This window comes from Echiichthys vipera (genome assembly GCF_963691815.1).
Source record: "Echiichthys vipera genome assembly, chromosome: 22".
NCBI lineage: Eukaryota > Metazoa > Chordata > Actinopteri > Perciformes > Trachinidae > Echiichthys > Echiichthys vipera.
The window spans coordinates 13746241-13770280 of NC_139847.1; the positions used below are offsets into that span (position 1 = coordinate 13746241).

General features: G+C 40.9%; 1 protein-coding gene across 2 annotated transcripts in view; it reads left to right on the plus strand.

The window, feature by feature from the left end:
* LOC310964065 (protein phosphatase 3 catalytic subunit alpha) overlaps nt 1-22132 on the plus strand; it is a 72758-nt gene extending 50626 nt beyond the window's left edge. The window contains exons 9-14 of one of the 2 annotated variants that reach the window (XM_083937053.1): nt 7480-7605; nt 8318-8389; nt 10993-11019; nt 12016-12100; nt 13399-13496; nt 20107-22132. In XM_083937053.1, coding sequence (XP_083793179.1) covers nt 7480-7605; nt 8318-8389; nt 10993-11019; nt 12016-12100; nt 13399-13496; nt 20107-20309 — 611 coding nt within the window. In that variant the 3' untranslated portion in view covers nt 20310-22132. The remainder of the gene's footprint in view (nt 1-7479; nt 7606-8317; nt 8390-10992; nt 11020-12015; nt 12101-13398; nt 13497-20106) is intronic. The other variant, XM_083937054.1, reaches the window with a different exon arrangement.
* Nucleotides 22133-24040: the final 1908 nt, after the last annotated feature.

Genomic DNA, 24040 nt, shown 5'->3' on the forward strand with positions numbered 1-24040 from the left:
ACCAGAAACAGTCGCTACATTTCTCTATAGGATGGATGAGGTTTTGGGAAGTCTCCGGTGTTTGTATTATGATGAAATACAGTACAACAGTGGCTCTCCCGTCTCTTCTTCTCCTTTGTTGGTGTATTTCTTTGCCGGTTACAGCGCTTCTCCTGTGTTTGTTTCCCCAGTGTAGAGATAGTTGCATTCCTCGTTGCATTGGACAGCATAAACCAGATTGCTTTTGTGGGTGTGTGGCATTTTGGTTGAGGTATTGTACTTGACAATAGTTCAATTTCAGAAATCTCTGTGACATTGATTTTGGTTGGGTCAATTCAGGGACGGAGCTGGTGAGAAATGAAATGGCGTGGTGCCTGTTGACTTGGCACCTGGTTAGCGCCCTATGCTGTGCTTCGGTGCCCATGCAGCAAGATAGGTTTGCCTTTGTGCTGTGAGTCAGCACTTTTCCCCTGGAGAACAGACAGTACCTGCTTTGGCTGTGGAGGCATGTTTGTATGGGGGCGGCGGTGGGCAAACCACAGGAAATGGAAATGGGAAGGAAAGAGGGATGGTGCTGGTGCACGCTGTTTTGCAGTTTCTCTCGTGGTGAAATGCCATAACAGAGCTTTATTCTGCAGTGCTGCTCTTGTGAGTATATAACTCATGGGAGTAAGGGTTCTCCTTTTCTGTTTCCTTTCGGCCCATTTGCAGGTGTGTTGTCTGATCTGAGATTAGGTCGCATTTGTTTACTCTTTTTCCCATGAGCTGCCTCCTTCCCTGCACATTAACGATAGTCGAGAAACAGCGTAGCAGTTTGCCTGTCTACATCGTGGTTTATTATTAGGACCCCATTTGTTCCATGCCAACTAATCTTCCGAGGGCTCCTAGTCAACACAACACAATACAAACAAACAAAGTGATGTTAAGCGTGTGGTGTTGTTTTTTTCATTTTTTTATTTTTGGCAGCCACTTGCCTGGCAAATTATTTGCACCTCTCAAGCTCAATATGGAGCAGTCAATGTATCTAAAATGATTTGGTCTGCACCCTGTTCTTAGCTGCAACTGGCCGACCTTGAGTTGATAAAATGCGTCCTGGAACAAGAGTGGTTATCAGAAAGAAAAAGATTACTCTGTGTTTGTTTTTAGAACTGACTTCACACAGCTACATCTTACCTGGCAGCGCCACATGTTCTTTATTTCTCTCATTACTCACTGTCTGCTTCGGCTAAATCTTTCATAAAGTGGCAAGATCTTTGGCTTAAAAGGCAAAGAAAAAGAACAACTCCCAAGCAAATAAACATCCCTCGAGGTAAAGCTCTTGCCAGAGATTTTATGTTAAAGCTCTTAAAACTTCAACAAGTTGTGGTTATGTAATGACTTGGTTCCCAATTCACTTTATCAATCATCTGCTTGAAGTGTTTTCGCCCCACAGTTGCACAATTCCATGGCACAGGCACAGCTAACCAATACGGACCTATCAGTCCTGTTGATGCTCTTCTAATCAGTCATGTGGGTGGGGTTCACCGGTGGAACCAAAGCCTCTGTAATGAATTGGTCTGCTCTTAGCTTCTTGCCGGAGCCGGGAGCCCACTGAGCATGTCCCGTGATTGATGGCCAATCGAGTGGGCACATAAATCTTAAAGGGGAGGGGGGAAGCATCAGCAGGTCCCATCAATATATTGCTGGGAGTTGTCCAGATTAACCAATGAGACCTCTCCACGTTAGGAGGGGGGGAGGGAGCAAGAAGTGCCCCTCCCGTCAGAGGAGGAGGCGGCGGAGGATATCTATGAGGTGATACAAACAGGCGAGGAAAAACTCCTTCACTAGAAGTACATGGAACTTGTAGCTGAGTCAGGATTATCAACACATGAATGATGCTCACGGTGTGATTATGTAAAGATAGAGTCCAGCGTACTACTTTTGAATTCACATTGTTGGCTTTGCAGTGTCAGACGCTGACCACCTATCCACCGCAGCTCTGACCCCTGAGCTGCACCCCCGAGCTGACAGCTGTATTAAATTAAAAAAAAACACAGCAGCAGTGATTTAGCAGTTTTTACTGTTTGAGCGTCGAGTCCTGAAGTGACTGCATTGGAGAGAGGGAGAAGGAGAAGGAGAGTGGGGGAGGGTGCAGTTGGCAGATGCACACTTTGGAGATTGCTTGCGGTTTTGTATTAATGGAGGTTTTTCTGCTGCATCATTATTGACTGGTCCCAGAAGCCAACAACTGAGTCCTAATGGTTATGGTGCTTGGATGGAATAAAAAATGACAGGGATGTTGCCAACGCTTTTCACGCTCATTTTTTTTTATTTCAGTCCTGAGACAGCGATGGATTGGCTGATTTAGATCCATCTCACACCTGTTAAGCCTTATATAACCAAATAAATGCCTCATTCCTCACTTATGTTACTGTTTGATATGAGGTGGAAACAGGAATGGACTGATGGAGTGGAAACTTTAATGCATTTTTAAAAAGAGGAATGTGTTGTCGCTGAGAGAAGGGGTCAGGACATCACTCCGGTTCACTCACAGGTCACACTGGACAGGGTTCACTTTTTTTGAACACCATTTCCTGCTTGCGGTCATGCGCTCATTTGTAGGTAGTGATTTGAAGAGAAGGGAAATAGAGTGGCATGATTGGCTCCTGGCCCTGCCGCTGGAATAAATAGCAGGATGGAAGCTAGGGCAGCTATGACGCCAGCGCAGCAGGGAATTCATTCCCCCCCGTCACGAGTGCCAGCAACAAGAGCATCCCTTGCTGCAGATGACCACCCATCTGTTATCACTCTGTTCATTACTGGGTTTCCCGTCAGTGACCTGTGACTATGGTTCAGTTACAAAACATTTAAAAAATGAACAACATAATCTTATGCAGGACAGGCTCTTCTTTGTTTCATACTAACTGGGATCTAAGCACCCCAGTTCATTTCTAAAGTATTATATGCCCAGATATGGGTCACTGGTAAGAGTGCGAACATGTAGGGTTGGGTATTGATAAAATTTCAATCAATCAATTTGGATGATTAAAATAAATTTCTCCTAGCCTCATCATATCTTTTTATTAAAACTAACCAACATATTTTACATGAGTATATCCATGACAACTGAGCAAACTGTCTACAGATAAAGACCATGAGGTGTGGTTGATATTCTACATAATATTCTTATTTTCAGGTTTGCTTGGGTTTCTCCTAGAGCATCTTTACATGCTTTAATGTTTAAAAAACACATTATTTTTCTCATACTGTCTGTCTGATTTTACCTGTATTCATCCTCTGTCTGAAACACTCCTTTTTAGTGCCTGTTTCTTTAAGACCCCTCCTGAAAAAACCCAGTCTGCTCTAATTGGTCAGTGTTTCTGGGTCTTCCACATCTGCATTGGTGTCTCTGCCCCATCATTGCAGTCGGGGAATGACTGTAACAGCCCTGTAGCAGCACTTTTACCTATATATACAGTATATAAACGGTATATATTATAGCTGTGACATGACAACCGTACAGAAGTACTGACGGCTCGTTTAAAGACACCATTTCTGAATGCAGGCTGTGTGCATTTCTCTGAGCTTTGATATTTTCACAGTATTTATACAGCACCTCCACCTGCTTTATAGTCAGAATAAGACATGGAAATCTCACTTTTCACAATATGGGAGCTTCAAATGGACCTTGAGTTTTTCTTTTTGAGTTTTTTTTTTAATTTCAAACCATCCTAATTTTGAAATAAAAAACAACCTTCAAGATATCTTCATTTTCAAACTAAAATATTTAGAAATCAAAAGCTTCCTTCATCAACTGAGGAAGAACACGAGGATGTAAGCTAGTAAGTGGACCTTCATCTTTGCTGCTTTGAAAATCAAAACAATGTGAAATAAAAAGCAACCTGTTGTCAGCTAGTCAGACGACCAGGTACTTTAGTCCCAACCCTTTCCTTGTGTGTACATTGAAGCTGCTGTTTTCTATGCTACCGCAAATGATCTCCTTGATTTATTAACTTAAAAATAATTAGAAACCATTCATGCATTGTTCAGCTGTACACGGACTGCATTCACTCCCTACCATCCACATGTCTGACATTAAATAGAAGTAGAGCACTGAATGTAATGGAGCAAGAAGGTCTGGAATACTAATCCACTGGAACTTGATACAAGAGGCCTCAGAGACAGATATGCAGTCAGCAGTAAGCGTCAGGGCAGGACAGTGGGAATCTCCCCCTCATCTCCAAGCAGATTTAACAGTCCTTGTTACCGGGGAAACCGACTCAAGGCACTCCCTTATGAATAATTAATGAGCGGGTGTCGCCTTGCAAAAATCTGTGTTACCGTGGCAGCAGGCTTGGCCTCAGCTACCCTGCCAACCACGACCAGAGCAGCAGAGACATCTAGTGGCTGTCATGCAGTGTTAAACACAGAACTCACAGCTGGTCACCGCAAAGGCAGTGCCCTCCTGCTGTATGAGAAATAACTTTGCATATCATCATGCATTTGCACTTAAGCATGTTCTGATAATGGGGAAGCAGAACAGTGCTGCTCCTGTCACCCTTATCTGCATAGTTAATGAAATACCTAAAAAGAAACAAAATGTGCCTTGAGCTGCTCGTACCCAGAACACAATGAACGTTTTTTTTGTTTGTGTTTTTGCACTGGGGGGAGGTTGTCAGGTGCATCTGTTCCTTTAAAGGGAATCCGATTTGAAGGAGGGACGGTAGGGGAGCTGACCTTCTCCCCCGCTCTGCCTTTTTCCCTCCAGGCTTCCACGGCTGCATTCAATCAAGTGCCTCGACCATGTTTATGCAGTATGTGATGTTTATGCAAGGCCTGCCCACGCGTGCGACTGCTTTCATGCACGCACACGCATAAACACCCACAGCCCTAGTCTGAGTGTAGTGTGTCAGAGTAATAAGGTGCTGTCTTATTGGACTGGTTAGTAGTTTTTTTGCTGATAATATCTGTATAGTAATCATACAGTATATAGATGTTCCCCTGCAGAAGATTTTGTTTCATTTGTGTTGGAAGTTGTGTGTTTGTATATCTGTGAAGCTTGGGATAAAGAGGTGACGCCAGTGGAATAATGCTTTGCAATACTTAAGGGACCACTTTTATTGCATAGTTACTGCACTAATGTATATGCATAACCATGCCTCATTGACTACACGCACACACTCACACTGAGGAAAACCCTCAGCCGAGCAGGATGTTTTCTGACCTGTGTTGCCTGACCGAGGTTATAGCTGCTTGGGATGCCAGGTTTGATGACTTGCTATTCCCGACTGGAGAGACAGGCCGAGGCAGGAAAGTCCCCCGTGGTGACCCAGCCGCGGTGTCCGCTTTCCCCAGATCTGGGCCACCAGACTGGCCTTGTGTATGTAAGAGGCTGGTGCCCTCTATATAAAGCATGGATTTATTTATGTTGGGAGGCTCTCATGTTTTCTGCGGCACCCACGTTCACACCGTGCCTTAATCGCGGGTGAGTTCACACAGGGCGCGCTGTGATCAGTGTTTGGGAGGTGGTTTCTACAGCATGACAGCGGAGCACAAACACCATGTGGTTACTATAAGTAAAATAAACTGATCCACCAAATACAGCACAAAGAGAAATACTTTATATGAAATAAACACAACAAACAGCTTGTTTGTTTTGCTGCTTTCATTCTCCTTGACTTCTTTTTGCACCCTTACTGTGATACTGTGAACAACAACCTAACCACACCCACTGGAGTCTCCACTGTCGCATTATTAATATAACTGCTTGTAATTATAATTCAAAGCCCCTATGTGTAGATTCCTTTTACGACTGTAGCATTATTTTTGTTCTGAAAGGATTCATTTAGGTTTGTAGAAAAAAATAAATAACACAACTTTTGAGAAATCCACTTAATTGCTTTCTTACTCAGAGTTGGATGAAAAGATTGATCTTCTCGTCTAACTCTAATCAAGAAAGAAAATGAGAGCATTTCCCAACTATTGAACTATTTCCTTCATGTGAAGCAGCATAAGAAGGAACGCTTTGCTGACGGCAAAAGCAGGTCAGTAGAAGAAAACAGTTGCATCTCATGGTTCCATGTCAGATAGCCTGGAAAATGATAATCATACAGCGTTCATTGCTATTATGGTCATTACCTTAGCTTCCTGTCTCTGGCTACTCTCTCCATCCCTCCCCACCAGAAATTGATGGTTTTCTGTTAACTAATGAAAAGTGCTCAGCCTATAGAGCCCAAATGCTGAGCCATGTGTTTCTGTGATGTTATTCATGTATCCAATTCTGTGAATGACAGACATGCTTCGCCAACTGGGCGTATTGTAAGCAATACCCAGAGGAAATGTTCCTGAGCTGGGAAAAGGGGTATTGATTTTTATTTTTCTCCCTCTAACCCTGGTTCCCTTCATTTAGATGCTTGTGCAGTTTTCAAGCCTTTATTCATTTCACTCTGCAGTTCTGTGTTCATGTTAGGCCTTCTGTCAGGTTGAGAGATGTTAAACATCACCTTAAAATGTCTTTGTGTAGGAGCTTTTATACCGGATCCTTTTATTCCCTATCATCGCCCAGAGGTTGACTGACAGCATGTGACAAAATGTTGGGTCACATCCAGGCTTCAGCTCAGTGTTGGTGTTGATGACAGCGTTTTGGACTGCTTTGCACTTTTAGATTATTTTTTAGGCCAAATGGAGCTCAGTAGCAGGCGGTGATTTTGTTTACAAGTCTGCACAGCACCTGCAGCTAATGAATCATTAACGAGGAAAGGTAAACAACAAAAGAGCCAAGAACAAAACTGCACATTAAAACTTAAAATGAATCTTTATTAATGTGGCATTTTCCTCTTTAATACTTAAACAATAAGTGCTTCAGTATCCTTGGAGAAGGGCTTAACAGACCACAAAAAGAAATGTATACACACACAAGTGAAGAATATCTTCTTTTTCTTGTTCAGAGTTTCTTTCCAAAACAATCCGTCTTACCTGGATCTGGATATTTCCATTTAGCTCCTCAGATGGTGATATTCTCTATTTTCTGGGTTACTCTCTGAGATAATAACATGTTGGATACAGAGGGATATGTACCTTGGCATGTGAAGCTGCTGAGACCACACAGTATTTCTTAAGTGGTGGTTGGGAACAGGATGGAGGCTTGTAACGGACTTGGACCCCAATCAGATCTGATGCTTTCTCTTGGTCTGTTGAAGTATGGACTCAGATATTGATTTCAGACTGCTGTGTACTATCTGAGACTGTAGAAGAAGAACTGAGATCAGTTTAAAAAAAAAGGTATTGTTACATCAACACATTGTCAAACAGGACATGAGTAGTGCCTTGTTCAGGGTCACTACCATGGGACATGTGGATGTATTATCATATATCATCATTTTCATACCTTTATTAAGGGTTTCTCTTAGAACATGTTTACATGCTTTTATGTTCCAGAAAAGGTGCTCGAAAGCAGAAAGTCATTATGTCGAACTTTGCACATTCGTACTTTTAACAACCATCTTTCCTTACCCTCTCCAGCGGCAGTGCTGAAGTACGAGAACAACGTGATGAACATCCGACAGTTCAACTGCTCACCTCACCCTTACTGGCTGCCCAACTTCATGGACGTTTTCACCTGGTCCCTTCCCTTCGTCGGGGAGAAGGGTAAGCATGCATGCAAACACCCATACACACACATACACACACACACACACACACACACACACACACACACACACACACACACACACACACACACACACACACACATACTCAGTACGCTTTCTTTCGCTGTAATACACATCAAATGAGAACATTGAACGCAAGCAGTTTTACCAAATGTTTTTGCACCATTGAGTTGTGATGAACATTCAGTTCCCTGAGGGAGTAATGAAAATGGCCCTGCCTCAAGAAATGTTACACAGACACTCAGTGCAGTATAACCTCACGACTCATGATTTATGAGCCTGAGGCATGCAAAGCTAAATCCTGTAAATCACCAATAAGTGCAAGTCAGTGAACGTTTAGAAAAAGAGCATTCTCCCTCTGCAGTGAAGACTGCTCCAGACGTTCAGTGTTTTAGGCTAGCCCATCAACACGTCTGTGTCATGAATCACACATGACTGATGCACTCACTCCAGGAAGCTTATTTTAGGTGTGACCCTTCCGCACAGGCCGTTTCTAGCAAGGAATGTTGCAAGGTCACAGATGGACACTGCTCACTGGGTGTGTGTGGTGGGGTCACTCGGGTGAATCTTTGTCCGTCTAACAAGCACCACATGACTCGCTGTTGTCCGACACCTTCCCTCCGATCCACTTTTGCCACGTTGTGAAATATATTTTTATGTATATATGTTTTTTTCTGATTTCTTTACAGTGACTGAGATGCTAGTGAACGTATTGAGCATCTGCTCCAATGATGAGCTGACGACTGACGAGGAGCTCGACGGTAAGCACGGCAGACAGGCAGCCACACTTCTCACTACAGTTTGCCTTAGTTCCACTAGAGGGAGTCCTCCGCTAATAGGAGTACCAGACACACACTCATTGAAAGCCTCATACACACACACACACACACACACACACACACACACACACACACACACACACACACACACACATTCCTAGTGTTTTTTGCACATACCATGGCTGCTCTGCCCTATTCTCAGAACACAGTTTAATTATATTTAATCTTTAAAACATTCCACACACCCAGCAACACAGAGACAATCCAGAAACAGTTTGACACATCGTGACACGGCTGAATCATTGAACCATTCTTGAATATCATTCAGCAAATAAAAAATACTTCAGATACCCAGGGTATTGGCAAATTCTGAGGAACTCTCAAATGAAAAATCTAAATCAAAAGTGTTCAAACGCCATTAATATCATTGCTGGCGCTGTTTGGCTGTACTAGATAAGTTCAGACAGCACAGTTAGTCACAAAGTATTCATGCTGTCTTTATCATTTTATAGTAGTGGCAAGTTTGAGTCATCTGTTTGATCCCAGCACAGCTTATCTACAATGAGATGACGAGTTTCCCTCTGCCCGCCCCACCCCTTACAGCCAAACAGGAAATGATCTCACCAGCCCCCCCTCCCCGCCTCCTCCTCTCTCGCCCTGTCTTTGTGTTTACTGATGAACACAGTTTGACTCTGTAAACAGCACCTAGGGGTGGAGTGTCAGGATATGGCCAGATTCCACTCGTATTTTAAACTTTTTTGATGCTGCGTGGGAATATAAATAGGTAATATATGAAAAAGAAGAAGAGAAATGTACATTAGGGTCCAGATATATTTTGTGTAAGAGTTCCACCAATAGCAAAAGTGATTTGAATGATGTTTTTCGAATAATATATTCGTTCTAGATTAACTATTGGATTACAGGTTTTTCAAAATGTCATAAAAAATACAAAAATGACTTTATGTTGTAAGAAGCTGTGCCTGTGCTAATCTTATGATCTTCTATCATTGTAGTAACATCTGGATCTGGCTAGAACGACTGGGCTTGCAATCATTTTTTAATGGTGTTATCTGGAGATCATAAGTTAATAATTTCCTTATCTTGAGAAAATGGGCTTTATCTTAATATAACAAGATAATTCACTCGTTATCACAAGAAAACTATTATTACTTATAATGTTTATCAGAGACTAGGTGAGCCATGGGGTCATGCACATGGGCTCAAGCCAACCGTCACTCACATCTCCATGATCATCAGCTGTACTGCAGCCAAATGTGTGATTATGAATCTCAATGTAGTCGGAGATGTAATATCAAATATATCAGTCATTGTAATTTTCCTTCACAACTTGGTAGTACTTTCTTTTTTAATTGATATGGACACAGGTAATATTTTACACTTCTTGTGAATAGTCAAGTTATCTTATGTACTTTGTATATTCCCTTTAACACCTAATTTAAAAAAAACTGGTCGTAGTCACACGTGTATCCTTCCGCTTACTTCACCAAGTCTGTGACCGTCCAGTGCTGCACATCCCATCTCTGATGAGCATTATAAGAAACAAGAGGAAGCATAACAAAGCTCTTTGTCTCACGATAACAAAATAATGAAGTTGTGATCTCGGGATAACAGTATTAACAAAAAATATTAAGCAAGAGGGGCGGCTGGTGGCACAGTGGTTAGAGCAGTCACCCCCCCGTGCAAAGAGGCTGAAGGTCCTCGGGGCAGAGGCCGCAGATTCGACTGACCTGCGGCCCTTTGCTGCATGTCTCCCCCTCTCTCTCTCACTCCATTTCCCGTCCGTCCTATATAATAAAAGGCTTAAAAAACTGCCATAAACTTTATCTTATATAATAATAGTAATAGCAAGCACAGCCATTCTCTGCTTCCGGCAGTTCATTGCTGATAAAATTCAAATTTTGAAAACATTATTCAGATTTAAAGGCAAAATCTAATTTCATATTGATTTGAATTCACGCACTATAGAGCCCCTTGAATACTTAGCCGCCCTTCATCGTGTCATGATATTTCACCAACCCTTTACTCAGTGCTTTCAATTAATCCACTTTATTTCCACGTTTCCTTGCTTTCACTTTCACTTTTCCTCTTAAGCTCATTTCTTTTTCAGTGGTGAAGCCATTTACACTCTCATAGCCTAATTTGTTAATTTTCACAGTGTTGACTTTTGATTGTTCTTTGTTCTACTCATGATCTAGTTTTCTGTGCCCGTATAATTCTTTTGTTGCCTCGCTCTTTATTTGCGATTGTTTCCTTGTTTCCCAATTACCATTATGTTGCTATTTCAAACCTCACTATTTTTTCACATTTATTTAGCATCCCTCTCATTTCTCTTTCTCTCTCTCATGCTGTGATGTTGTCACTACTTTGGTTTCCCTCATCTAATTTCTCTTTTCTATGTTTTCCAGAGTTTTGTGTTCAAGGCGTCGCTTTTCTTTACACTTGTTATGCTTTTCTTGCCTCTTATTTCGCCGCTTGCCTCCTTTCCACCACCTCTTTCATTCTACAGCCATCTGATCTCTCTGTCCTTTCTCTTGTCTTCTCTCCTGGGGGTGTTTCATGAGAAGGACAGCTTATATATCCCCCCAAAAAAGGTACAAACATTAGCCGTAATGGTGTGTGCAGAGGTAGATAGACTTTTGTCCAGTGCTTGCTCTCTGAGTTTCAGAAGTCTGTCAACTAACGGCACTGTTGTACGCACCTTCTAACACTACTACTGAGTCTTTCTATTGATCCCTTTTATTGTTTTACACAAATAGGTGGCTGTAATGTTACACTTACACGCTCCTGACACAGGAAGAAAAAAATGTTTCTCATTAGCTAAAGTAATGCATCTTCTGTGATATCAAAGTAAGCAGTGCTGCCACAGAGGATCAATCATGTGGATGGACATATTTCAATGGTTTAGTCAACAGGAAGAGAGGAAGAGTCTAAGATAGACCTAAGACCATCAGCTCTTTCCTTTACCCAGCTTTTCACCACACATCAGCTTCATTTCCATCCTTCATACTTCATGCATTTTCCAAGCCGGCTCCCTGGGGCCTTGAAACTGTTATGCTGCAAAAAGGTCGCTTAAAAAAAAAAGTTTTTTTTTCCAGTCCAGAAAAAAAAAAACCCTGTTTGAGTCTCCGCATCCAAAACAAAGCAGAGGAAAATTCATTAAGAGTGTGCTCATCGAAACTCGCTGAAAGACATGTTTGCACAAGGACCAGACCCGGCATTAAGAGATGATGTAACAAGGTTTAGTCGTACAAGTGCGACCGGGGAAAATGGTATGCAGCAGTTAAAGGGACTGAACACCATCTCACAGACATGTATGCAGCATGATTGCATTAAATGCTGAGAATTACTCAGTTGTTGTGATGTATGGATGGATTCAAAGTATTTTATATGAACTTCGGGCTTCAGTCGCCACGCTGTGTTTGTATGGTGTTCCTCTGATGCACTTTAAACTATTTTACTACATTTACTAAACGTTATGGGACACACATAATATAGACAATGAGGTCTTTGTTACAGTTCCACAGGACATGGTTTAGTATGCATGAGTCACAGTTTGTAAGACTGTGTCTGACTTCTGACCCCTCCAGGTGCCACAGCTTCTGCCCGTAAGGAAGTCATCCGCAACAAGATCCGTGCCATTGGCAAGATGGCCAGAGTGTTTTCTGTGCTCAGGTATGCAAACATGAAAAAAAAAATCCCATGTTTCCTGGATGTTCTACTACTGTCCTTTTTCCTTATTCCATTACAAGGAATTGAATGAAATATTTAAAGCTGCACCAATCAATATTTGTATATGAACAGTGGGTCAAAAGACTGTGTGTAATGTGGAAGGTGTCGTTTGTTGTGATAGAACGGTTTTACAGCCTGCAATTTTACTGATTTGGTTCAGTCTTACAGCTTACATCAACCGAGCAGGCTGTGATAAATTCACTTCACCTAACCCTACCCAACGCCAAACAACAAACAAAGTTCGCAGCTAGCTTGTGAAGTTGGGGGACCATTTAAGATAATTCTTCATTGATCCCTAGAGGGGAAATTAATGTGTTGCAGCAGCACCAAGACAGAAACAAGTACAGATAAATAAAGAACAAATAAAATAAGAGGTATAGTGTATAAAAGTTGTGTAAGAGTACGAGTAAAAATAAAAATGAAATGAACCATACAATAGGAAGTAAACACACCAAGCGGCAAATTGAAGTGACAAATAACAAGGTAAAGTGACACGGTATGATTCATAGCAGGGAGTCTATGGGGATGTGATGACAGTCTGTGGTCTCTACTGCTGTTTGGTCTGATGGCAGCAGGTACAAATGTGCCTCAAGTGCTCAGTTTTGGACCTGGGTGGGATGATCCGGTGACTGAACAGGCGTCCCATCTGATACAGCTCATTGTGGAGGTGATCAGAGGGGTTATCTAAGTCTTAACTGCCCTTTTCAGACTGTCTAGATCCAGCCTGACCACAGAGCTGCAAACAAGAAATAGTAGAGAGAGAGCTGCTGCAACAGGCTGCCTTCTGCCCGGCACCCTGGAGTCAAATTTCCAGGTGTAAATCTTATCACCATGTATTTCCTGCAATATAGAAGTCTATGATAAATGAGCCTACTTCTCACTTAATTTATTACCTCATTAAATATTTTCCTAATGAGTTTATGGTCTCCATCGTGAGTTTCCAGTCTTCTTCATTATGTAAATTATGGTCCCATTTAGCGTAAAATATACTTTATATAAGCTGTCCCGCTCACCTGCTTACCGAAGTCTAGTCTAATAAATTTGCAGTAGCCAGTTACACCTTTTTCCCTCATAAGCCAATATGTCTGCTGGAGTGTGTTCTTTATTATTTTGTAGAATCGAATTTTGGGTCTACAGTAGATTGTCCAAAACACAAAAATATGTGTTTATAATGAAGTCACCCCAAAGAAATAATACCTTCTGCAGTAAATAATCTGTATATTTCTGTGTTGATATTTCAGAGAGGAGAGTGAGAGCGTGCTGACGCTGAAGGGACTGACCCCAACAGGCATGCTACCAAGCGGAGTGTTGTCCGGTGGCAAAGAGAAGCTGCAGAATGGTAAGACTGTCACCGAGAACCGTGAATCCCCCGGTTTGGCCCCCCAGAACGGATTCTCACACACACATAAATTCCCCTTACACAGCAATACCCTGACTAGAGTGCTGCTTTATACTGTACAGTGATGGTCTAGGAATTTGAAATTGATGCCTCAAAGTAATACTGTAAGTATAGTTAAATGTTTCTGGCAGCTCCACTCAGTATCCTTTTCTATTCTGCATGTTTTAGTTAATACGTTTTTTTCCTGGATAGATGACAGTAGAATATCAAGTTAGACAGTTCCCCTCTTCCCAAATAATGCCAGATACGTTCAGCAGATTTTCTTTGTCCCTTTGTCTTCTCTAATGTGTCTCCCTCCTGATGTCTCGCATTAATACCCTGTCTCCTCGTCTCTTTCTGTATTCCACTGGTTTTATCTCAAATATTACCTGTATCTTTTTCTTTCTCCTTTCTTTCTAGAAACTGCAGGTATAATCGGTTGTGCAAGTATTCTGTTGTGTTCTTTTTTTTTTGTGAGACAAGTTTAGAGTTCAGTTTCACCCTCTTATGTTGAATTCCAAACACTCCCTGAATGAGTTTGACCAGCTGCTGCAGCAACGTTCTGGAAACGCCTTTAGAAACACTTCAAATTTTACTTGGACTCCTAACTTTATCATCCAAATTTGAGTGCCAGTTGTGGATCTCAGCAGTGCTCCGTCCGGGATAGACGTGGGACTCTCTGTGATTCAAAGGATGAATTGGAATTGACACAAGCAACTGTGAACGAAAGGAGGATAGCTGCTGTCTGCCTTTCCTTTGCAAAATAAAACAGAAATCCAGACAACTTCCCTCTCCTCTCACAGGTTCTCACACATCAGCTAGCACTTTCCTAAATGCACATTTATCACTCTTTGCTCTTTAAAGCAAGCATATGTAACATTGTCCAAACGGCAACCGCTGTGGAACCAAGTCACAGTCATGGCATGTGAGTATTAGTATGCTACTCACTGTCTACTCCAGCATACACGAGAATCACACCAAGTCATGTAAAGTTTGCTAACATCAGTCACTAGAAGCTTCTGGTCAGACCAGATCCAGTCAGGCTGTAGCAGTAAAACCTCCGACTTAATGGAACTGAGCAGGTGTTGGATTGCTTAGGAATTCAACTTTTCATTTCTAACAAGAAAGAATGTGTCTTTTTTTGTTTGTTTCAAACGTTCCTTACTTTCACTTTAAAGGAAAATAACACTAGTTTAAAAGTTGCATATTCCTAAAAGTCATTCCCCAATTATAGTGACAGTGCAGAAACACATAGAGTACCGATGCGCAAGAACCAGAAACTCTAACCAATCAGAGCAGACTGGGAGGAGGTATATTCAGACAGACAGTATGAGAAAGATAATGGTTTTTTTTTATATTAAAATATGTAAAAATGTTCTAGTAGAAACCCAAAATATATTTTCAACAGATTCTGTGAGTTTTTGAGATTTGTGACCTCCTGTGGGAGGAGAAGTGGCCAAATTGTAACAAAATAACATCTGAACAAATTGGCAATTCTGCGTATCACAATTAGGGAGGATGGGATGCTCTCCTCAAAGTCAGCCCCACTTATTTAGACTAAAATACAGGGCTGCTTTTGCAGTCATTTTACATGTAGGGGTACATTTACACGGCTACAGCTCTATACACAAACTCTAAATTTATTGAATAAAGCATATTGAAATAAAAATGTTTAGTAGGCACAGATATCTTTAATAGATGGCTTTCAGCCTAACATTTGTTGTATTTTTGGAGTTCCATACCACGTTTGAAACCACTTAACATACTAGTACCTCTAGAATAGTGTTGTTGCTGATGACCTGCATAACAATGGCGGCCCTAAGGATTAACATAGTTGATTATGGAAGCGGAAGAGTATTAGTTTGGAAGCAGCTGACACTAAAGAGAACCCCAGTGAAGGTAGAGTGATGTTCAGAGATTCCTGTTGCAACATTGGTAGAATCACATTGCTCCCCTCCTTTAAGCAGACACCAGTGTGCTTCTACTGTAATGTTGACTCCATCAACCATTCCGTTTACAGTTCTCGTGCCTTTTTTGTAATTTGTACTCATCCTCATGGTAGTACTGTATGTCCTGTAGTCTTCAGTACTGTATAGCCGTTACTTTGCTGTCACCTTCTGCCTCATCCTTGTCTTTGTGTAAAGCTGATTTACACATTTGTACTGTATGTTAATCTATGAGCTCAAGGATGACTGTAAGGACTTGGTAAGTGGTTAAAGCAACAAAGGTTTTTTTTCTCCCCTCGTACCTCACACAAGTAAGCCAGCATTTTTGATATTTCATATCAAAAGATGCTAATCCTGCAGTTCCAGATGCTGCTTCATGTTGCACACAACACTACAGTAACGCTGCTCCATGTGTCTACAGCGCTTTAACTTTACATTAACAATGAAGTCACAGCCATGAAAACCCACAATCCCACATGCACTTAAACCTTATTCCTGTTTTCCATTTGTCCTATTTCAACTCTCCCTTGTCCATGTATGCTCTTGTTTGCGTAACAGTAGAGAACTAATATACGTATTTCCGGCTTTAACGTGTTGTATTTTCTATCAATGTCCGTCCCCGCAGTATTCATTTTTTTTCTGTCACCACATTGATTTGTTTGTCAGACCGTGTCAGACATTTTACCTCAATGATACAGTCCCACCCCCCGCCCCACCCCCATGAGGTCGTTCGCTGCCACAAACATGTGTCACCTTCCCTTTACAGATCTGGAACTCATCAAAAAGCTAAGGCTCATCCCTCTCCCCTCCTCTCACTCCTCCTTTCCCCTCTATGCTAACATCCATGTGTCCTTTGTCATAAAATGTGGAGATGACGTTAACCTTTGTTGTCGGCATTGGCTGTCTTTGCTGCTCATTGACTTGTACCTAGGACAAAATGATCTCTGCTCACTTCTCTAATTCGTTTTGCAACCCCCCTCTTCTTCTCTTCAGCTACTATTGAAGCTATTGAGGCTGACGAAGGTAAATGGGTCTGGCTGCCCTCCTCTGTTGCTTTTTCATGGCAATAGAACGGGGGCTCCGCCGGGTTTTCATTCATCTCGCTGGTGCTTGAATAGAGTGTGTTGGGTGTTTGGGCTAACAAAATGTGGCATAGTAGTAATAGAGAAAAATAAGTTAGTCATTAGGAAATCCTGTGGTCACACAATGTTTTAAAGGGGAATGGATTTCATTGTACAGATTTCAAAATCACACTGGTTTTGAGTGAGTGCAAAGCAAAAAATAAATGGGATTTTTCACAAATATCTGCAGCTTATTCTTAGTAGACATTAAAAGAAAACAGATTCTTAGCTTTCAGGAATGTATTTTCGCATTTCCATCATTTTTATTCTCTACATCCAGTCCCCTTACTCGGACCAGAACTATCTTTGAACTCGGCCTTCATTTTGATTTTAGCTACACACCGGAAACATTTTGTGACTGTTCACCCAGCAAAATACTCAAAACCTCCTCAGTAGGTGTCTCCAGGACCACATTTTGCCATGATGACACACATGCACAGACTCACTAGGTGAAATCAATACCGGCGTCCCGTTCACAGAGGGTAAATCTCACTGTTTATGCAGAAGATTATCAGATATTTCAGGTTCAGGATAGAGCTTGAATAATAACGTGGGAGGTGTAAATAAATGGTCATCATCGGGTCATCTGGCAGCTGTAATAAGCTTTTACCAGCTGGTCGGACATACTGTATACATTAGAGCTAGACCACTACAGTATCTAGAACTCATTCAGTGCTTGGTACCGTAGATATAGACCAGACACAACATTTATTAAGTTAGGAAGAGGAGTATACACGCCTTATGTCCTGCAGAATGCAGAAGGAATCTGCAGATTTGTGTGAATAAAGTTGCGTGGAAAGTTACACCTGTCATCTCTCATCTAAGGCTTTGCAGCGTTAGAAAGAGGGAGTCCCTGAAACAAACAAGTAGTTAGTTCACTCAACGTCGTAATTGTACTGCGGTTAAGGTAGTGTACCCCATGCTCTGCCCTCACACAATGCAGTGAAATCTTGCTATGAAAGCCTTTAATGGTATTTCCCTTTGAAACAACTAAAGCAGTTGTGCATTGTTGTTGCTGTTGTATTAATCTAATAATAATACTACTGTTGTTATTTAGAGTTGAATCTGAATTAATAGAGACAAACGCTCAACAGGAAGCTTTGAAATCCAAATTGGTTTCTTTCTAAAATCCTTTTTAATGAACATCGCCTTTGGTGCAAGAACAACATCAACTGCGAGCTAAATAGTAGTTTGCCAGCTGCTATTTACGTTGGAATTGTCCAGTACTTCCTCTTTAGCCTCATAGAGGACAGTCCATTGTAGTCCATTGTAGTGTCGAGACACTTCTCTGCTTCTCTCTCCATGTGGATCCTCTGTGGCCCTGCTGTGTCGTGTATTTTTCCTGTGAGCTGCTAATAACCTGTCTGACCTGTGCTATGCAGCAACACAACTACGCTACCCATCATGCCCCTCTTCACACTCCCCAAATTGTCATCTAAAATGATGCCACCCTCCCCTCATTCTAGTAAAGGGTCATCTTCTTTCTAATCATAGTTATTATTCCCATTTAGACCCCAAGCCTTTATGAAAGGTGGAAGTAACAATATTTTCGAAGCCCATTGAAGTGAATAAAACGGCGTTGAGTTGTCAGATGTGATGCCAATGAGTCAGTATTTATCTTTATAAGCCTGGTTTTATTCATCTCAGTGGTATTTTCATAAACCAGCTGTTGTTTCTTCTTCTAAATCCATTATTCAGTTTAATTGAATCTTGTTTTTTTTAAAGGTCCCATATCCCAAAAAGTGTGCTTTCCATGTCTTTTTAAACATTAGAGCAAGTGTAGGTGCTATATCAATATTGTGAAAGTATGAAAACGCTCAATCCACAGAGAACCGCACACAGCCTGTATTTAGAAGCTGTGTCTTTAAACAAGATGTCAGGACCTCTGTACAGTTGCGACGTCACAGCTATACGGTATATAGATAGAAACTGTCACTACAGTCATTCCCCGGCTGCAATGACAGGGCAGAAAGTGAAGATACAGAAGATTCGGAAACATTGACCAATCAGAGCAGACTGGGCTTTTTCAGGAGAGGGGCTTAAAGAGACAGTAGAATAGAGCGTTTCAGACAGAGGGTGAATACAGGTATATTCAGACAGACAGGATAAGAAAAATAAAGGTATTTTTTTAAATATTAAAGCATGTTAACATGTTCTAGTAGAAACCTCAAATACAATATGAACCTGAAAATTAGCACAATATGGGACCTTTAACCCCAGTCTAGATGCTATTGTGCCCTCCACCCCTCATAGCCTTTAGTAAACTCTCACTTGCTGCATGCTCCAAGCAGACTAAACAAGTCGTTAGCACCCCAAGTACCTCTGTAGTGTCTTTGTACGTGAGCTCAGTCTCAACGTGGTTCTATTTTGTGGAAGTGAATGTCTCAGTGGACTCCACTCGAGTGTTTGTTTTTTTCTTCCTCCCTCCCCTCGTTCTTTTTTGTCTCTATGATCATTCTCCTTCTTCCCTTTTTGTTGTTTTTAATCTGTGACGTGGCGGTGCGACCCGGACGTTTGGGGTCCTCAGGTGTTCTGAAATGTGCCCATGTCAACATATTCTGAAATATGAACCATTTTATTGTGCATATAAGATTTACAAAATTAGCATTAACAAGATGGTCATTAGATGGTCCAGCATTGTAGAAGTCTTAACAGATACTGACTAAAGCATGAATTGATGGCACAGTGAAAACCTGTGGACCCTGATTCCAGGAGTACCCTCTATAGATCTAGAAGGATTATTGAATCCTTTTGTCTGTGTAGTTACATATTATTTTGAAACTGATAAATGGTGTTCATGTGTTGTCATTTCATAAAAATGAGTTCTACCCTTTTTCTTTTTAGTGATTGTTCAATTGTATGCTGTACAATATACGCTGTTTACACATTTAAACAATTATATCAAGAGTTGAAGAAATCAGTTCAACGGTAAAAGTAGTACAATGTTGTGTTGCATCATATATGTCCAGTTGAAAGAATAGGTGGACATTTTGGGGAATGTGCTTATTGACTTCCTTGCATAGAGATCTATGAGGAGATCAGGCTGATGTCATTATTACCTTCAGACAGAACCAGGCTAGCTGTTTCCAATATGTACGCTAATTACTGAAAATTGATCTTCTCAACCAACTTGACCTTCAGAAAGAGAATAAGCATTTCTTCCTAAATTAAAGAACTATGCCTTTAAAGTAAGGTATTTAAAAATCAACATGATGCAGTTCTCATTAGTGTTAACAAGCCCTTCAGTTACTCATTTTTTATGGATGACTTGCAGTTGAATTAGCCAACAGCTATCAGATGCCGTTTGTCTGTTGTCCTTTTCTCAGTTAAACAAGATTTATGTTACAATTCCATGACCCGAGACCAAACCAAAGATAAGCCAAATCTGGTGATGTGTGAGTGAATGTGAGCAAGTGTGACCCCATTCCTTTAATCATTTCATCTCTCCACTCTAAAATTGCTCCTGATTTCTCTCCTATTTCCCTTTTTCTTGCATCTCAACAGCCATCAAAGGCTTCTCACCCCAGCACAAGATCACCAGCTTCGCGGAGGCGAAGGGTCTGGATCGCATCAACGAGAGGATGCCGCCGCGGCGAGACGCCTTGCCCTCCGACGCCAGCCTCAACTCCCTCAACAAGGCCCTGTCCTCGGAGACCAACGGCACAGACGCCAAGGGAAGCACCAGCAGTGGCAGCAACATCCAGTGAAGGCCAACAGCAGGCGCCGCATTGGTCGACGGGGCTGCCTCATTACAGCCCGCCACCACAGAAGAGGGGCAAAGGGCAAAAGAGTGGAAAGGAGGGTTGGAGTGTTGGAGTGTGGAGGGGGGAGGCATCTATGGCCCACACTGGGGGGACATCTCACTTTCTAATCTTTGGATATGCCTTCAAAATATTAGTTCATAGTCAAATCTGCTAAGTTATTGCCAGGTCACATTTCTGAATGGTCAGGCCTTTATTGTGCTCGATTCTCAACCAAAACCGCAGCATGCCAGAGAGAAAGATGGGGATAGACAGATCTTAAAGGTGATTTTATTTTTCTTTTATTTCTTGAAAGACCCTGGCTCATTTACACCGAAATGGAAAGTTGTGTAACTTCTTACTAACTATTGTACGTTTACAAAAATACAGCACTAAAAAGGACAGAACATGAGATAATGTTTTTAACATATAAGGGTGTACAAACTAAATAAGGACTATTTATTGATAACTCTTTTTTTGCTACTCTTATAAAATAGCTCTGAAATTAATTAGGCAGTCTTAAAAAGAATGTTGCAATGTTGTCGAAATGCCAAATAATGGAAAGTTTTATGGTTTTGTACATATTATGCTTACCTCAGGTTCTTTTGGTGTGTGCTTTGACCTGATTTTTCTGTATAATGGCTAAAATAACTCGGTAATGAATACCTATTTTCTTGAGTTTCATAACTGGAATTTACATTTACCCATCTATCATTTGCAAATATGTTTATTTTTTGTCTCTTTTGGAAGGGGGGTGGGGGTAGATTTATTGTGGCTTGCTGGAACTGAGTGTTAAATTTTCTCTTTTTAAGTATTGCGAACAAAGTAAAAATAGAGAACCTATATTGTGTAAAAAAAAAAAAACAATACAATAAACTTAAAGTGTCTGCCTATGCATGTTTTATAAAAATCAAACCAAGAAAATAGAAAATCCGAATACCATGGCTGTGGAGGCCTGTTTTGACATATATTGCGCTTTAGTGAACATATACTGGAAACGTATACCTGCATACTTTCAATTAACAACACAATGCTCTATGACTTCTTTTGTAATTGAAGCATTTAATTATCTAAGATGGATGAGAAATCATATTTTTAACCTGCGCTTGTAAGTGCACACAGTCCAATTACGCATGTTCGACAATTCTTGTGAGGTGTGTGGTTACATGTGTAACTCAAAAATGCATGATTAGCTGTTTGTGTCATATAACAGGTAAATCGGTTTTGTTCTGTTTTGTAAATGTGCCACAAAAAGTGTAATTTGATTCTTATTATTATTATTATTACTGTTATTATTTGGATCTCTGCTTTGTATATCAGTTACAGGTTTGATACTGCTCAATACTTTAAGATGAAACATAAAATGACGTTGGTCTTTTTTAAGAACTGCTTAAGTGCCCGAGTAATTCACTACACGACATGAAGCCTTGCTTTTGTAATTTAACTTCAAAACTGTTGGCAGATGAGGCATGCACTTGCAACTATGAAAAGTATTTTATATAACTGTTCAATAAAAAATGTGCATGACTTTCAACTTGAAATGAACCCGCTTCTCCTGTGTGTGCGCGCGTGTCTCAGGCTGTCCTGCAGTCCTCCGTCAATGAATATGCAACCGTGTAAAGTAAAATCAAATAAAATAAAATACATGATACACATAGTCCTTTGGGCATTTTTTGCATCAGAAGTGGATAGAGCTGTACAGTAGAGATAATATTAGTTTTCTAAGCTTATAGGGAAAGCGCTCACTCAACTCATATCTGCAGGGAAACCATAAACACTAACATAGTCACTATTTTATTCACACCAGTGATGACAACCGCTATAGAGGATAAAAGAAGCCAGAAAAAGAAAAAAAAATGGCTTGATAAATGAATGAACAGGACAGTACCAAAGCTAATGCAAAATATAAATGTACGCATTAATTGATTCTTGATTTACCGCTAACGCTTTAATTAATGTCCTTGTAATAGGCGTATGTTAATAGGTAATAAAGGCCTTTTAAATACTTACAGATGCTTATTAATAGTGTTATGTGTTAATGAGAATATATAAGCTAATAATGGCATCATAAACATGTTTGATTATAAGACAGGTATACTCGCTCAGAAACCTTAATATGCAGTTATTAGCAGTCAGCTGTTTGTTTTGCAGCTACACTCTAAAGCAGGGGTGGGCAATTCTGGTCCTGGAGGGCCACTGTCCTGCATATTTTAGGTTTCTCTGTGCTCTAACACACCTGATTCTAATGCTTTGCTCGTATCAAGCAGCTGAAGCTTGTCACAGTGATTATTGTTAGACTCAGGCGTGTTAGGGTAGGGAGACACCTAAAACATGCAGGACAGTGGCCCTCCAGGACCGGAATTGCCCACCCCTGCTCTAAAGCAAGATCAATGCCTTGTTAGTGTTAATGCATCCTTCGTTACTTCCATATTAACACATGTTTTTGGCAGAATGCATTCAAACCCAGGCCTCTGTGATGGACTGGAAATGAAGAGAGCGCTTTAAGTGCTTGAGTAGAGCTAGTGTAGGTTTGAATGACAGGTCGTTTATAAGCCTCTGTCATAAAGAAGGTAACACAATTAGGTGAGTTTAGCTAGCTCCTTCCACTGCTCTGAGTTCAGTCTCTGTTAATGAGTCTGTGTGTTTCGCTCTGTTGTTGCAGTTTCTCTCAAGACTTTGGCAATGACTGGCCAACATGTAGATGGGAAATTACTCCTGGGTGGTTTGGCAACAAAGGTGTTTCCTCTTCATCAACCTCAGTGACTTCTTTGATTAAGCTATGGAGACTAAGCCAAGATCGCACGCACATAGGCTACCTGTGTGTGTGTGTGTGTGTGTGTGTGTGTGTGTGTGTGTGTGTGTGTGTGTGTGTGTGTGTGTGTGTGTGTGTGTGTGTGTGTGTGTGTGTGTGTGTGTGTGTGTGTGTGTGTGTGTGTGTTTGTCTACAGACAGAGATCTGCAGGCTTCCCCCTTTATACAAAGATGTTCCTTTTTATAACAAATATAAGATTCTAACCTCTTAGAAATGATTCATTCGAAATAAAACCTCCAATATTCAAGCAAAGTGTACTTAAAGATCAGCTATTGGACAAATACAAACTTATTTCTTAGGTAGTTGTCCAAATAAATGAATAATCCAACATAAAGATAACTATGATTTAACTAAGCACCCTACATGTTCTTGTTCTTGGTTTCTGGAGTGTCTCTCTTTGGTCTCTTGAGCTGAAATCAAACAATGCTCAAATGAAAGGAAGTAAACTCTGGCATCCTGTTTTTTTTTTGGGGAGGGCCAAAAAAACAGGAGCTGGATTTCGTAGCCTCAGAGGGATAATCTGAAGACAAAGACATTTGTCAAAGAGGAAATTAAATTAACACAAGAGTGGTAATGTGCGGTTAGCTAAAGCTCGTAAGACCTCTTCTTGGTGATGTTTTTTCCAAAACAAAAACAAAAAAACTACCACTTAATTTGTTTTTTATTTGATTTAGTTGATACATGAATGTGATATTATGAATCTAAAATGTGTGCCAGCGTGTGTGTGCGCGTCAAAAAAATGGTCCCTGCTATTGAATCTTATTCCAAAGTACTTAACATCTTTGTTTTTCTTATGTTGTCTTTGGGCTCTTGGATACCACATTGTTTATTTACACTTTCGTTGACTACCTTTACCTGAGTGATCACAAATGAAGTTGTTTTTTGC